General features: G+C 44.5%; 1 protein-coding gene across 1 annotated transcript in view; it reads left to right on the top strand.

Annotated features, from left to right (window-relative positions):
• The window catches only part of RBM27 (RNA binding motif protein 27), a 219,080-nt gene that overhangs the window by 76,614 nt on the left and 125,804 nt on the right, over positions 1 to 16,662 (top strand). Inside the window, exons 6-8 of the mRNA XM_073620625.1 lie at positions 239 to 505; positions 8,371 to 8,595; positions 11,488 to 11,625. Coding sequence (XP_073476726.1) covers positions 239 to 505; positions 8,371 to 8,595; positions 11,488 to 11,625 — 630 coding nt within the window. The remainder of the gene's footprint in view (positions 1 to 238; positions 506 to 8,370; positions 8,596 to 11,487; positions 11,626 to 16,662) is intronic.

Here is a 16,662-nt window from a genome sequence, read left to right as displayed (position 1 = left end):
TTTTTTTTTTTTTTATTTTCCTTCATAAGATTCAGTTAGGGTTGGATCATATATTTGATTACATTTTAAATCGTCTGTTTCTGGCGGTACATCTTTCATATTTTCACTGCTTATTCTGTTCACGTCTATGCTTTCCTTTTTATTTTTTGCTTGAAGACATGTCAGGTGCCTCAGTAGTATTGCGCTGTTAAGTACAGAGGCAGCTTGACAATTGTTGTGAATTTTGTCTTTTTAACAGATCACCGGGAAAGGACGAAGTTTGAGTCTGAAAGAAATGAGTTGGAAAATGTATACAACCCAGCCTCACAGGCTGCCAGCATCTCCACTGAGCAGCAGCAGTATTCCTCTGGTGGGCAGGCTATCCCCAGCACTGTGACTGTCATTGCACCTGCTCACCACCCTGAGAGCACAACAGAGATCTGGTCTAATTACTATAGCAACCACAACCCTACCAATTCTTACAACAGAAACCCACCTCCTAAACGACGCTGCCGGGATTATGATGGTGAGTAACTCATTAATATGACTGTTGCATTTTGCTAATGGCCACCATATTTGTAGCAGCTAAAGCTAAAGCGTAATTTAAACCAGAATCTAACCATATCTGTTAAACATGAACTTTCCACCAAGACCAGTACCCCTAATCCCAGTTTATGTTGCTGTACCCCTCTATATGGCACTGCAGTGCACCCATTGCATAGTGAGAGGGGTACACATACCAGAGGGTTACAATACTTTCAAATGCTTGCTTTTTATGTTTTAAAAAAAACAAGTAAAACTAAACCAATGAGTTTCGTACAGAAACCTTTTCTTGGAGAAATATCTAGTCTGCCAATGGCAGACTCCTTCTTACAGTGCTAGTTTATTTGCCAGTGATCCGCATGGACCAATTCTGACATTTCTGGCATACGTGTAAAATCATCTGCTTTTTATTTATTTGTTGGAAAATGATGAAGAACCCTCCAACATCATATATTTTTTGAGAGGCTCTGGAGAATAAAATGGTGATTGTTGCGATTTTTGTAACTTACCTATTTGCTATTATACTGTGCCCTAGATCTATCCTCTGTCCTCAAAAGCATTGGCTTAAACAGTGGTTGGTAACTGCTTGCAAACTACAAACCAAAACCGGAAATTACAAAATCCTTTTTGATTCTGGTTTTGTTTGCTGCGTTCAGCTGGAACGACGGGTCACAGCAGTCCCAGGCCTCCTTCCGTGCCCTGCAGAAGCGATCAGGCAGCTGTAGGGCTACTCGGATCACTTTTACAGGAAAGCCCATCGCCAGGTGCAAATTTTGATACCAGGATCGTGGCTGCAGTTGTGATCCTGGTGGAACCTTTTCAACCTGAGGACCTACGGCAGGGGTCTCAAACTGGTGGCCCTCCAGCTGTTGCAAAACTACAAGTCCCATCATGCCTCTGCCTGTGGGAGTCATGCTTGTAACTGTCAGCCTTGCAATGCCTCATGGGACTTGTAGTTTCACAACAGCTGGAGGGCCGCCAGTTTGAGACCCCTGACCTACGGGGTTCATTCTAAGGGCATGAAGTGGTTAATCCTTTGCTACTGAGGTTGAAGTCAGAACTCTTAAAGGGAGTTGTAAAGGTTTACGTGTTTGTTTTTATATAAAAAAAAAATTGTTCTACTTAACTGCTCTGTGAAAGGGATTTGCACAGAGCAGCCCTGAGCTTCCTCTTCTGGGGTTCTTCCTCAGCACTCCTGGCTCCTCCCCTTCATCAGGTGCCCTCACAGAGCCGTTTTCCATAGGGGCACTCGTGTGGGCGCGTTCCTGACTCTCACTGCTGCTTCCATTGACACAGACAGCGTGACTCTGCCCCGCCCCCCGCTTCCATGTCATTGGATTTGATCGACTGCAGCGGGAGACAGTGGCTGGAGCCGCTGAGCTCATGCACATCGCTGGAACGGATGGGATCAGGTAAGAAAAAGGGGGGCTCTGGGGGCAGGTGCAGCAAAGAAGGTTTTTCACCTTAATGTATTAAGGTGAAAAACCTTGAGACTTTACAACCCGTTTTAATATTCAATCTTGTCTCAGGCCAGTAATTTTCAAGTATTTAAGTTACTAAATCAATAGCCAGGCAGCATGCATTTTCAGAGCTATTAATCAGCAATGTCAACCTGCATGCATATTTTCCTTCAATTGTATTGTGATCGTTAAATTACATGGTCAAAAAGAAAAAAGGTCTATGATCTATAAAGAAAAACACCATATTCTTTTTATCTTGTGTAGGGCTGAAACAACTAATCGATTATTTGACAACTAATCTATTATGAAATTAATCTATTACTGTTTTCATAATCTATTTATCGGCCAGCCGATTAGTTGGCCTGCATACAGAATGCTTTGTTTACATATCAGGAAATACAGTGCAGCACACATACAGCTAAGTACATCATCCATACATGTCAGTAAGTGCCTGAGAACTTGTGAATGTGTGAGGAGCAATGCCTCATGGGACATGTAGTCCTGGGCAGGAATTGAGTGGTTCTAAAGGCAGAAGTTTTCTTTACCTTGCTATTGGGGCACTCTATACTGTACTTAACGCACAGCAAAAAGCACTGTAGAAACAGATCAAAAGCAAACTGCATAGGTGTGTACCGAGCCTTATGCTGGCCACATGGATCAATTTTCAGATGAGAATATTCATATGAAAAATCTTTGTACATTCACTGAATGAAAGACTGTTTGAAATTTTCACTTGCTTTTAACTTTCTGTTTTAAAATTAACGTAATTTCTGAACAAAAACCACATACACTGTCTGAAAATTCCTCTGACCAAGCAGTTTTCTATTTCTAAATTTTCCTGTCACCGTGGTTGAAAACGAACGTCGATTTGACCTCACTAACTGTTGGAAAATCGAACAAACGTTTTTAAAATGACATTTTATTTTAAAGGAAGACATTGTTTTTGTATGGCCAGCATATAATATAATATAATACAGTTCTGTTTGAAAATCTGCAAAACAGTCTAACTACTTTTTTTCCTTTAAAAAAAGATCTGAGTCTGATATTTACCAGATTCAACCTCTAATAGTATATACAGTATATCTCTTCTGTCTGTTATTCTCTGAGTGGATTAGAGATTTTGCTCTCTAATCATATCGTTGGTTATTTATATTTACTACTTAAATATCTATATGCAGAATAAATTGCTTTTTTTTTAAAAAAAAAAATTGACATATTAACTAAATTATACACCACACTTTTTTTTTTTTAAAGATTATTAGCCGATTAATCGAAACAATAATCGATCATGAATTTCTAGTGGAAAGGTACCCCTTTGCCATTTAAGAAAAGGAGTAAATGTATTTCATTTAAACAAGCTCCTTCTCCAGTGCCAGGGGCATCAGCCTCCAGTCAGTCACGACGGCTTTCGCCGTCAAGTTCAAGAGGTAATCCTCGGGGACAAAAGAAAGCTACAAAGAAGAAAGTAAATGCTGTCATGCCTAAGTGTCACCACTGGGGGCTGTATGAAGGGGCCGTGCGTCAATGAAGAACACAGCTAGCTGCGAGAATTGGTGTGAAATGCAGGACACATTAATCATCAACACTTTGAACGCACATTGCGGCCCCGGCTTCCTCCTGTCTGAAGGTCGCTGCTCCATCGGTCGCCCGCCAGGGCGCTTTCAGGGGACTGACGACCGGGTCGGAGACGGGGCGGCCGGGGGCGTGCGGTAGGCGGCGGTCATTCGGGCTGCCGTCTCTGCGCCCTAGTTGCCCGCCCGACTCAGTGCGGGCTCCTTCGCTCCCCAAAGTCCAGACCCCCTTCCCCTGGGGTCCCCACCCTCCCCGGAGGGCCCGTCCCCCGACCACCCATGGGGGGGGGGGGGGGGGGGCGCGCGCGCGGCATCTGTGTATGTTTGCAAAGCTGAAACTTAAAGGAATTGATGGAAGGGCACCACAAGGAGTGGAGCCTGTGGCTTAATTTGACTCAACGTGGGAAACCTCACCCGGCCCGGACACGGAAAGGATTGATAGCTCTTTCTCGATTCTGTGTGTGGTGGTGCATGGCAGTTCTTAGTTGGTGGAGCGATTTGTCTGGTTAATTCCGATAACGATCGAGACTCCTCCATGCTAACTAGTTACGAGACCCCCCGGCAGTCTGCGTCCAACTTCTTAGAAGGACAAGTGGCGTTCAGCCACACGAGATCGAGCACTAACAGGTCTGTGATGCCTTTGGATGTCCGGGGCTGCAAGCGTGCTACAATGAACGGACCCGCGTGTGTCTACCCTTCGCCGACAGGTGCTGACTCCTCCCACCCTCCGGTGCCACAATTGGCACCTTTCAGGGGGGAGGAGGGTGTAGATATCTGTCTACTACAGGTATTTGCACCCACTTCCTGGAATAGACTCCCACGGGAGTCACAGCCCTTCCCGCACCCCCCCCACCCCCGCTGTCTACTGGGAAACGCACAGGTCCCAGGAGATAGCGGGGACCACTTGGGATGCTCAGCGCAACTCGCGCATGCGCAGTAGGGAACCGGGAAGTGAAGCCGCAACGATTCACTTCCTGATTCCCTCACAGAGCATGACAGCAGCCGAGAGCCGAGCGATTGGCTTCGGCTGGACTCCAGGACCAGTAAGTGTCCATTTATTAAAAGTCAGCAGCTGCAGTGTTTGTAACTGCTGGCTTTTAATATTTTTTTTAATTTTTTTTAGGTGGACTCCCTCTTTAAAGTTGCTGCAGTTAAAAAGCACGCAGTTGGATCTGGGGATCCAGCTGGCGGTCCGCGGTCCGACAAAAGAGGTCTTGGGGGAGGAAGCCTACAAGATACTGAAGTCCTTATGAGGAGGTGCCCCCGCTTGCTCAATAGGGAGAATTCTTCTGTAGTTCTCGGGGATCTGGCAGGAGTGTCAAAACGAATGGGGGACTTCCTCAATAACTCCAAGGTACAAACTGGAGTTTCAAGAGTTTCCGTCTCCTCGTTTTCTCAGATCAAATGTTCCTAATGATCCAGAGAAAAAAGTCTTTCTCTCAAGCATTGGACCATCTTTTGGCAAAAGATCAGTGCCATAAAGGAACTGATTTAGGTGGTCGAAGCAAGAAAAAGGGTTCATGGTGGCCCCCATGTAAGAGCAGAAGTTGGGGTTTGGTTAAATCCAAATGGACGTTCTGGATCTAAAAAATTTAAATTAAATTCCTGAATATTACCACTCTTTTTTTTGGCATGAAGTCAATCCAATCAGTTATCTCCATCCTACAAGGAGGAGAACTTTTGGCGTCATATCTTCATACGCTTATTTCCTCGCTCACTAGTAATATCTACTTTTCAAGTAGAAAATCTTCATTTTCAGTGTGTAGCTCCTGCTCTTCCATGCCCCTCTATGCTCTTGTGTCCCTCTGTCAGCCTTCAGCAGTAATAATGGTGCTTTTAAAAACACATTCCCGCGCTGGATGCAGGCAGAATAGGAGGGAATGCATAAATCATTGAGAACCGATTTCCACGGGAATACCTCCAACTTTCGATCTTGATTACTGAAAACATTCTTGGCAAATGCTTTTCGTTTTGGTTAGTCTTGCGCAGATCCAAGAATTTCACCTCTAGTGGCACAATACGAATGCCCCCAGCTGTCCCTCTTAATCATGGCCCCAGTTCCAAAAACCAACAAAATAGAACCGAAGTCCTATTCCATTATTCCTAGCTAAAGTATTCAGGCGACCGGCCTGCTTTGAACACTCTGATTTTTTTCAAAGTAAATGCTTCGGGCCCCCGGGACACTCAGTCAAGAGCATCAGGGAGGCGCCGAGAGGCAGGGGCTGGGACCGGCGGTAGTTCGCCTCGAGGCGGACCGCCAGCTCGATCCCAAGATCCAACTACGAACTTTTAAATTGCAGCAACATTAATATACGCTATTGGAGCTGGAATTACCGCGGCTGCTGGCACCGGACTCCGTTGGATCCCTAAGTATTTGAGTATAATCAAGAACGAAAGTCGGAGGTTCGAAGACAATCGGATACCGACCATAAAACAATGGTTTATGGTATGGAGGTTCCGACCATAAACTATGCCGACTGGTGATCTGGCAACGTTATTCCCATGACCCACCGAACAGCTTCAGGGAAACCAAAGTCTTTGGGTTCTGGGGGAGTATGATTGCAAAGCTGAAACTTAAAAGGAATTGACGGAAGGGCACCAACAGGAGTGGAGCCTGCGGCTTAATTTGACTCAACACTGGAAACCTCACCCGGCCTGGACACGGAAAGGATTGACAGATTGATAGCTTTCTCGATTCTGTGGGTGGTGGTGCATGGCCGTTCTTAGTTGGTAGAGCGATTTTGTCTGGTTAATTCCGATAACGAACGATACTCCTCAATGCTAACTAGTTACACGACCCCTGGCGGTCCTCGTCCAACTTGTTAGAGGGACAAGTGGCGTTCAGCCACACGAGATCGAGCAATAACAGGTCTGTGATGCCCTTAGGTGTTCAGGTCTGCACGCGTGCTACACTGAACGGACCAGCGTGTCTACACCCTTCGCCGACAGGTGCTCGCTGACCCCCGTTCGTGATAGGGATCTGGGATTGCAGTTATTTCCCATGAACGAGAAATTCCCAGTAAGTGCGGGTCATAAGCAAGTGTTAAGTCCCTGCCCTTTGTACACACCTCCCGTCGCTATTACCGATTGGATGGTTTAGTGAGGTCCTCGGATCGGCCCCTCCCGACGCCCGCGGGACCCAGAGGAACGTGTCGGCGGGAGGGGGAAGCCCCAGGAGTCGAGGGGTGGGAGAGACTGCTTCGGGGAGGGGGGAATCCGCCGGCAGGCTGAGCCGGGTACCGCACGGGCCCCCCGCCGCACTTTAACCGGGGGGGGGGGGGGGGGGGCGCGGATGGGGCTTGGAAGGTTTGGAAGCCTCGAGCCCAACCAGCCTCGAGCTGGTTAGTACCTGGGTGGGAAACCGCCCGGGAATACCAGGTGCCTTAGGCTTATTAACGTTACTATATCCTTTGTGAATAAGTCTGACTTCTCCGGCAGACAATACTCAAATACTTAGGGATCCAACGGAGTCCGGTGCCAGCAGCCGCGGTAATTCCAGTTCCAATAGCGTATATTAATGTTGCTGCAGTTTAAAAGTTCGTAGTTGGATCTTGGGATCGAGCTGGCGGTCTGCCGCGAGGCGAACTACCACCTGTACCACCCCCTGCCTCTCGGCGCCTCCCCGATGCTCTTGACAGTGTCCCGGGGGCCTGAAGCGTTTACTTTGAAAAAAATCAGAGTGTTCAAAGCAGGCCGGTCGACTGAATACTTTAGCTAGGAATAATGGAATAGGACTCTGGTTCTATTTTGTTGGTTTTCAAACTGGGGCCATGATTAAGAGGGATGGCTGGGGACATTCGTATTGTGCCGCTAGAGGTGAAATTCTTGGACCGGCGCAAGACTAACCAAAACGAAAGCATTTGGCGAGGAGAGAGCCTGGAAGCCGCCAGGTAGAATGGCGTCGATCCTTCTTTTTTTTTCTCCTGACGCCCTTCCTCGTGAAGAGGGGGAGAATACAGCACAGGTGGGGGGTGTCTGTGAAGAGAACCCCCCCCCCCCCCCGACACCTCAGAAGAGGAGGAGTCAGCCTTTTTTCTAAGCTTTTTACCAGGTCGATCTTCGGGCCTCTGCTGCAAACTATGGTCACAGGGTACTTCTACAAGCTGTCAACTGAGAGTTCTGGGTCAACTGACCCTTGGTTTTTGTGGGCGTGTTTGCTATGTTGTTGCCCAATTCTCAATTTATTGCTTGGGGATCTTCCATGGTCTGACTTCCTGTACTGTATAAGTAACATAATGGAAATTTTCACTTACCTGTAGATTCCATATCTTGCAGTACAGTAAAAGACACAGTAAATGTCCCTCCCCTCTGTCCTCTGCTTCTTGTTTACTACAAAACTGGCATCTCACAGAATGTGTGAGGTTATAGGAGGGTGTACTGGGGGCATTCCCCCCCCACAAAGCTTTTGCCAATTTTCAATCTCCTGAAGGTAACGGCATGTAACCCATGGTCTATGAACCCTGTCGGGTACTGTTCTGCAAATCCTTGAATTTACTGGTAAATCAAAACTCCCATTTTTGGATTCATTACCACTTTCATTTTAGGATATATATATTCAAAGCAATCAAAGCTCTTAGATCAAGCTGGAGGTGCTGAAAATTAGTCTTGGCAAATTTTTATAATGGGGTACTTTCACAGTAAACTTTTCTTAAGTTGTGAAAAAAAAACACTGAATGTGACAAATGTGTGTACTTTTTCTAGTTAAGCATATATTTTGTTTTATAACCAGCTTCTCAGGTGAGTTCTTATGACGTTTCCTGGTGTGTTTAACTGTTAATTTTTTTAGATATATCATCTTTTTTTTTCTCTTTTCACAGAACGAGGGTTCTGCGTCCTTGGTGACCTTTGCCAGTTTGATCATGGAAATGATCCCTTGGTGGTCGATGAGGTTTCCTTACCCAGTATGATTCCTTTCCCACCACCTCCTGGACTGCCGCCCCCTGGTATTTTGTTGCCTCCTATCCCTGCGCCAGCTCATAATATGAGAATGCCAGTTCCTAGGCCACTTACCCAGCCCCCTCCCACTGTCCATTCTGCTCCAAGTAAGTAGGCTTCTATGTAAATCAGATGTCTGTATATTTAACTATATGTTTATACTTTAGACTTGTAAGCTGACCATACACATTAGGCCTTATGCACGCTAGCAAGTAGGCCCATGTGCTTTACATCCCAGCATTTTTGGGTCCCCAAGAAGGCATAGGTGCAGCGTCCAGCCTTGCTGCAAACAGCCCATCAAAAATGTATGTACCACTTGTTACAGGGGTCCAGCCACTGTTTATTTCAGCCTGTCCTACATTTTGGCGCGTTGCTGGCAGCTGGACTGGACGCTGCACCTTTTGCCTTGCAGGGTCCCAAGGACGCCATTATGTGATGCACACAGGCTTTAACACTAGTGTGCATATGAGGCCTTACAATCTCTGTACAGTCAACTTTTAGACCTATCAGAAATTTGAAATCTGGAATAAACTCATGCTGTCTAAATGCAAGAGCCATGTGCTTTCTTGAATCTTGCTGTCCTTTTAAGTATTTCCTCTCAAATGTGTGCAGTAGGAAACAACTCCTGCACTTTGCCTCTGTGAAGGAGTTTAGTAACAAAGACTAGTCACTGCTGCTCTTTGCTTGTGCAGAGTGACTGGGCTTATATACAGCCCCCTTCAAGCAGCCTGAAGTGTGAGGACCTGATCAATACCCACAGCTCTGTTCCCTGCACAGGTTATGGGCATGACAGTGGTGTCACTGCTACTTTTACAAGGGGATAACTGAGCTTACAAAGGCATTTGATGTACACAAAGTGAGTTTACATCCTTTGTGGCTGTCGAGGAATATATTTTAATAAAGTATTTAATGATCAGAGTTCACCATTAACATCCATTCAGTTTGCTTTGTATACCACCTGTCAGGCCTCGGCACTACATAGCTGTAAATTGTAAGACGATTGTAATTTGTATTATCAGATTTGAGGTGAACTTAGTAAACGGCAATTCTTAATTTTAAAATGTCTGCATTCCCATCTTCTGTATTTTTCTAATGCAATTAAGATGATTTAAAAAAAGAAAACTTAAGCCTTGCATGAATGAAGTTCAGTCAGATCAGTGAAACTGTAGGTAGGGTACCTCTGAAATGAAGTGCTCCTAGGATTTTTTTTCCCCTATCCAGTACAGTTTGACTAAAAAGATGGGTGAGGAAGCATCAAAGAAAAATAGAGAAGAGAGCGAATGGCAAAGTCTATGCTAATATTGTGCCATGGTTTGAAACAGGAAAATCTGGATGCCGCACACCGGATAAAGTTGAAAACATCTTCTTTATTATAAAACTTATAATATTATAAGTTTATAATATTAATATTATAAAACACAGCTATGAATAAGCACTCGAACTAGAGTGCGAAACGCGTCAGCTGTGTCTGTACTACCCGACTGATTGTCCTGTTTTTTATGATCCAAGTTTTATAATAAAGAAGATGTTTTCAACTTTATCCGGTGTGCGGCATCCAGATTTTCCTGTTTCAAACCCTGCTTCAATTTGCATTTAGCCAGCACCTGGGACTCCCCTCCTCTGAAGGATTCACTAATATACACCTGAAAGCAAGTTCTCCTGAGCGGTGATTCATTTTCTTCATTTTCTCTGTAGTATCATGCCATATCCAGTTTTCAAGAAAAAGAGAGAGGTTTCCCCTAAACAGACTTTTAAGGCAACTGGTAGTATCACAAAATATACATATCAAAACGGAATTAAATATGGATTTGTCTAAACATAGTCAGCTATTATCACCGTGCTGAAGGGTATATGAGAACCTCCTTACACCCGAGCTTTGCTGAAGGGTATATAAGAGAATCTCCTTACACCCCACTGGGTGTAAGGAGGTTCTCTTACAGTATATACCCTTCAGAATGGTGATAATATGTTTAGACAAATCAATATTTCATTCCGTTTTGATAGTTTATATATAATAAAAAATATACATATCAATAAAATCTTTTTCTACTACTATACCTGCATTTTTATACATGTGATACTACTAGTTGCCTTAAAAGTCCGCTTAGGGGAAACCTCTCTTTTTCATCAGAGAAAAATAGTGACAAAATAAAAACAAATAGGATTTTTCTTCTCACCTTAAAATCCTTTGAGGGAGATATACTGTCAAGCTATACTGCCTTCTACAGTGGGATTGGACATGGGCAAAGGAAACACCCAAAAAAACTATAGACCAGCCCAAGATAATCCCTCCTCAACATGCTTCAGTTTGTAGCAAGCAGTACAGGAGTGTCCTTATCAATGGAGATGGATGGGACCTGTGTCCTTGAGTGATTTGGCTATATATACTAAAAGTTTAAGCATATTTCCATCCTATAGAAACTGTGAACCCACCAGATTTTAGGTTTGAACATGTAATCTGTTCCCAGTGCTGCAGCCACAGCCTGCTGCCCACGCAGCCACGTCATTCATACACAGAACTCGGTGTGTGTGAATGAACTACAAGCTGTCGGCTTGTAGTTCCTAATGAACTATCATGGCGCTGTGGTAGTTTGAGTCTTCCTGTCAGCGAGTATCGGCTTATCTGTACAGGATGTACGGGCAATCAGATACTGACAGTGTGCTGGAGACCTGCATGGTATCGGGGATCTCCTGATCACTGGTGCAATGCTTTACAGGCTCCTAATACATTTTGTCTTGAAAAAAGATGTGCATTTATTAATTTTTGTACAAAGGAGAACTTATCCTTTTTAATTTTTTAAAATTGAAGAACTGAAGTAAGACCATTAATAACAAAGGTGTGCTAAGTAAAATCTGAAGACTGGGAAAGCTTATGTGGAATTTAGTGTGTATAACTTGGTGTGTAGATCACAATTAAGAGTGTATCATTTGTAATGAAATTTCTCAAATGGAGAAGAATTCTATGAAAATAGAAGTATTTTTTGCTTTTAAATATGCAGGGCTTCCAATAACGCATTCTGGCTTGCTAAATAACCGTGAACAACCCAGGACAAGTACTGTGCCCAGTCTTGCACCGGTAGGAGGAAGGCTGCCTCCTCCCTTACCTCCTCAGAATCTGCTCTACTCCGTGTCAGAACGTAAGCATAACTCACTACTCCCTTTTCACATGCCCAGAAAACTAATGCATCATCTTTATACATCATTGGTACACATCGGGACTTGTAGAGTACAGGGCCATCCAGTAACATGCAGAGCACCTCAAAGCCTTAAGCACCTTCCTTTTCCTCTAACCTGGAGGGCTCTTTCCATTCAGTTTAACTGTCCTGCCTAATGGGTGCAGGGCACATACGCATTCATTTTTAAATCAGTATCTGCGGGTGGTAGGAACAGGATACACAGGATGGAAAGGATTGGTTTAAAAAAGGAAATTAGAAACCCTAGAACAGTGATGGCAAACCATTGGCACCCCAGATGTTTTGGAACTACATTTCCCATATTGCTCATGCACTCTGCAGTGTAGTTGAGCATCATGGGAAATGTAGTTCCAAAACATCTGGGGTGCCAAGGTTCGCCATCACTGCCCTAAAACATCTGAAATGTGTTGTGTCAGATATTTGCAGTGCATGAAAGTTGCAAAGTCATCTTTTACAAGTTTTAATATAATATAAAATTTCTTAATCGTACATCATAGGACATCCAGGACTTCATATTCATGACTACTTGAGTTATGCTGCCACCTTCAGTTGAATGGGCACTGGCACCACACACACACACACACACACACACACCTTATAAATCCTAATACTGCCACTGTATATCTTTTTTGGCTGATCTGTATACCACAATTGCATAATAAACTGCAGTGTTTCTCCAGTGCCGGGATTTCAGGTGGGTGGAGATTTTCATGTGTGATGCCAATATCATTTGACCTGGCTATCTCTGAGAACAAGTAACTGTTCTCACCAGTATAAAAGACACAACTGAGCATGCGCAGGTTGGCTATTGCCTGTTTGTTAGCTGGCTCTCGCAAGCTAGACATTGCAGGAGAGGGAAGATTTGTGCATACAGGCTAAAACAGCCTTTTTACACAGTGCAGAGGATTAACCCCTTTAAGTTCCACAGTGAATATAACAAGCATGCTATGCTAAACATACAGACATATTTTTTCCTGTTGTGGGTTTAGTAACACTTTAATGCCATATTCCTAACACCCCTGTGGGGCAGAGGAGGGCATTATCTGGATTGGTCCCTGTGGCAAGAAGGCCAGGAGGGGGCTGTAAATGAACCACAAGGTGGGCTCCCAAATCCTTTTTTCAAGTAGTAGTTGGCTCTGAAATGGCTACCCGAAGGGTAACGCGATCTCTGAGTTCTGGCCCTTATCTGGTCGTTCCATTGTCTCAGGGACACAGTTCTCTGTTTCAGTTGTGTTGACTTTTCTGCAGCCATTTCAGAGATCAGCTTTCAGGAGTTCACTGGCTTGGAACGACTGGAACACCAATCTGGGTGCTCCAAATCTCCTTCCCTTTTTGGGGAGGATCAGACCTTGGAAGAACATCCTCAGGATGAAGAAGTGAAAGTTGTCGAGGATTCTGAATCCTCTGTAGGGGAGTCTTACTAGTGAATGTTGTGCATGGCAAAAAGAAATTACTACTTCAGGAATCCTCATCTCCAAAGGTCGCTGGTTTTAGGTCATGGAGGCTGCCAAAATATCCCAACTGTTTTTTGTTGTGCCCTCACTTTTAGAAAGTGATGTATACCCCGAGAAGGTGTTTTTACTTCCAACGCAATTTGCTTTAGCAGTACCGCATGGAGTTGGACTACAAGAAATGGGATCCTCTGGCTGTTGATACGGTTAAACAAGACCCTGAAGGTCCTGGTGGATGAGGTTCCAGTCTATGAAGTTGCCACAAATAACGGGTTAAAGGCCTTCTATAATATGTCCTCCTCCCTAGTAGGAACAGCTCTGCAGACATCTGTGGCTGCAGTGGGAGGTTTCCATGCCCTTAAAGTTTGGACAAAGTGTATGTTCCCTTTCAGAGATTCGGATTCAGGGGATCCTGCCATATGACAGTTCCTGGAAGATTTATAGTGAGCTTTGAGTTTCTCAGTGGATACTTTTAGATAATTGTATAGAAAATAGTGTAAAAAAAACGCGCTATAAGAACCAAACTAAATTGAACTAAATTGAAAAAGTGGTAGCAAGATGATTGATACCCAACCAACATTTAGGGAGCAGCAATGAAAATGTACAACATCAATACACATGCAAATAGGAAAAAGTATAAAAAAAAATATCATCTGGTGTCTGCTTGCCGTCCCATGGAGCCGGGGTTCATTACAACACATGTCTTCCCTGATCCTCTGTGATAGGGGGATCATGGTATTCCGGTAAGGGCGCATTCTTGCTGACTTGTGGTGGTGAATCTCATTTACTATTGGGAAACAAGAATCGAATCACCGATTTATGCTATTTTGATGGACTTTAATTTTTATTTTCACTGGTGCTCACTACACTATATCGTTCATTGATCACTGATCGTTTGCCTTTTAATGTTTATCGATCATTGGACAGTTGTTATTGTTCACGTCATATATTAATTCACCAATGTACCTTATTACCTGTATGCTACTATCATCACGCAGGTTTTTTATATATATTTTCACAGCATCATATCTCTTAAGGGTAGCGCGATTTTTTTTTTTTTTATACTTTTTACTTTTAGATAATTACACACAGCAGCTTTCACAAGTGAGCATCAATTCTTTCTATTTGAAAAGGATCTTATGGCTTGTGCTAGGTTGGAGGAACTTTTCTGCACAAAACCGATAGAGAGGCTCCCCTTTTGAGAGTGATTGCTTTTGGTCCGACTCTAGAACACTCTAACGAAGAAGGTGAAAGTGGCCAGTCAGAAAAGTGACACTTTCAGAATCCAAGAAGAGTTCCTTTCATAAGCAACAAACCTTGGGCTTTAAGTAAAAACCTATGTCACAATTTCAGAAGAAGAAATTGACCCCTAAGTCTTTCAGATCCAGAGGCAAGTCCTCCTCATAGCGCAGGGGTGCCCCTGACTTGTGCAGGTAGACATACATCTATTCGCCTTTGGGGTGGCCTGCACTCAGGAAGCAGCAGAGGCTACAAGTTGGAGTTTTGCTGTTTTTTTCCCCTCCACACTTTATGCTCTCGGGGATAGCTACAAAAAAAAAAAAAAAAAGAGCGTTTTTTCTTGGAATGGCTGCTGTCTCTGTGACCATGATCACATACCAGAGTATGTACCCAAATGGGGAGAGCGCTCACAGCTTTTATTTTAAGCTGTTTAAACACAGATTTCTGGCCTAACCAATGGTTTCTGCGATTCTCATTAGAGGCTTATCTCTACCAGTTTGTGGTGTTGCCCTTAGATTGTCTGTGCCCCCCCATGTTTACCAAGGTGTTGGCTCCTGTCAGCCTCTGACATTTTGATGTCAGAGGCTGACATCAAATAACCAACAAGACAGTCCAGGTCCTGAAAAGGTTTGGTTGAGTGCTGAACCTTTTAGAAGTCAGCCATGGTTCTGATGCAACATATGGAGTACTTGGGCTTAGTCCTTGATATGGCACAGGCAAAGTTATTTCCACGGTAGAAATGCCTCCTCTTCAACCCCAGATGGGGTTCCTGAAGTTGTTTGAAATGCCAATGATTCGGGCCTGCATGAAGGTGCTAGGGAAAAAGATAGTTGCCTTTTGATACAGTCTCCTATGGCCAGTTCTACTCCAGAGGTCTTCAGCTCAGTATCCTGATGATATGGGACAAATGTCAGGAGTCCTTGCATCTTCCAAGCTCTCTGACTCCCAAGACCAGGACAGTTGTAGAATGGTGGATATTCACGCAGATCATGGATATTGGGAAATCCTTCCTTCCAATTAATTGTAGTCTTGACGATGGATTCCAGGCTGGGCAGGCATTTTGGACAACCTCTTGGTTCAGGCAACTTGATTTACAGAGGAGCAGAAGTTGCCAATCAGCATCCTGGAACTTACAGTGATTTTGACTTTTTTTTTTTTTTCCTACACTGGACTGTCTACCTTTTGTGTACTCCCTTTTCGGGGGGGCATTCAGACAATGCCATGGCTGTGGCATACATCAATCTGGGAAGGACAAGAAGTTGTGCCACTTAAGAATAAGCAGACCTAATCCTGGGCAAAACTTCACAATCCTGTCCCCTCCACCATGCACATTCCTGTGTGAAAAAATAGCAGGTGGAGTCATCAAAAGCTGAATCCAGGAGAATGGACGCTTTACCCGGAGGTGTTCAGAGATTTGTCTGTAGTATGGGGAGGCCAGATGAGGATCTGTTAGTGTCCAGATTCAACAACAAACTGCATAGGCTTGTGTCCCAAAGCAGATATTCTCATGCGTCTGCGGTACATCCTCCGATGACTCTTTGGGATTAGTTTTCCCAGTCTGCTGTATGTCTTTTTTTTTTTTTTTTCCACTGCAGCATCTTTCTAGCCAGTTTCGTAGGGTTAAGGTTGAGGGCATTACAGTGATCCTGATTGCACATGTTTGGCCAAGAAGAACATATGTGGAGGTTGGCAGGCAGGTCTTGGGCTCTTTCAGATCGTCTAGATTTTCTTTTGCTATCCTATCTTTCCTGCTTTATGGTCTCTGCCTTTGATGGCATGTCTGTGAGGGATAGGGGTGTTTCTGACTTTGTAATCCCTACCCTCCTTTAAGGTAAGAGAGTTGACCTCCATGAAGGTGTAGCACAGTACGTGGAAGGCCTTTTTCGCCTGGTGTGAGATTTAAAGGATCACTAAAGAATTATTTATTTTTTTTAAATAACAAACATGTTATACTTACCTCCACTGTGCAGCTCGTTTTGCACAGAGTGGCCCCGAACCTGGTCTTCTGGGGTCCCTCGGCGGCTATCTCAGCTCCCCCCGCAAGGACTCAATACCTTCTTGCGAGCTCCCTCGCATGGTGTTGAGTGCTTGCGTGCGCGCTCCATAGCCGCTCACTGTATCGCTCGGCCCCAACTCCCGGCGCGCCGCATCATTGGATGTGATTGACAGCAGCGCGAGCCAATGGCTGCGCTGCTTTCAATCCATCCACTGTAACCAATCAACGGCCATGCTTAGCGGCGAAGAGCATGTCGGGGGCGAACGCGTGACTTTCGAGGGGTCAGGTAAGTAA

This window comes from Aquarana catesbeiana, linkage group LG03, assembly GCF_042186555.1.
Source record: "Aquarana catesbeiana isolate 2022-GZ linkage group LG03, ASM4218655v1, whole genome shotgun sequence".
NCBI classification, from domain to species: Eukaryota; Metazoa; Chordata; class Amphibia; order Anura; family Ranidae; genus Aquarana; species Aquarana catesbeiana.
This window is presented reverse-complemented; position numbering and strand designations above follow the sequence as displayed.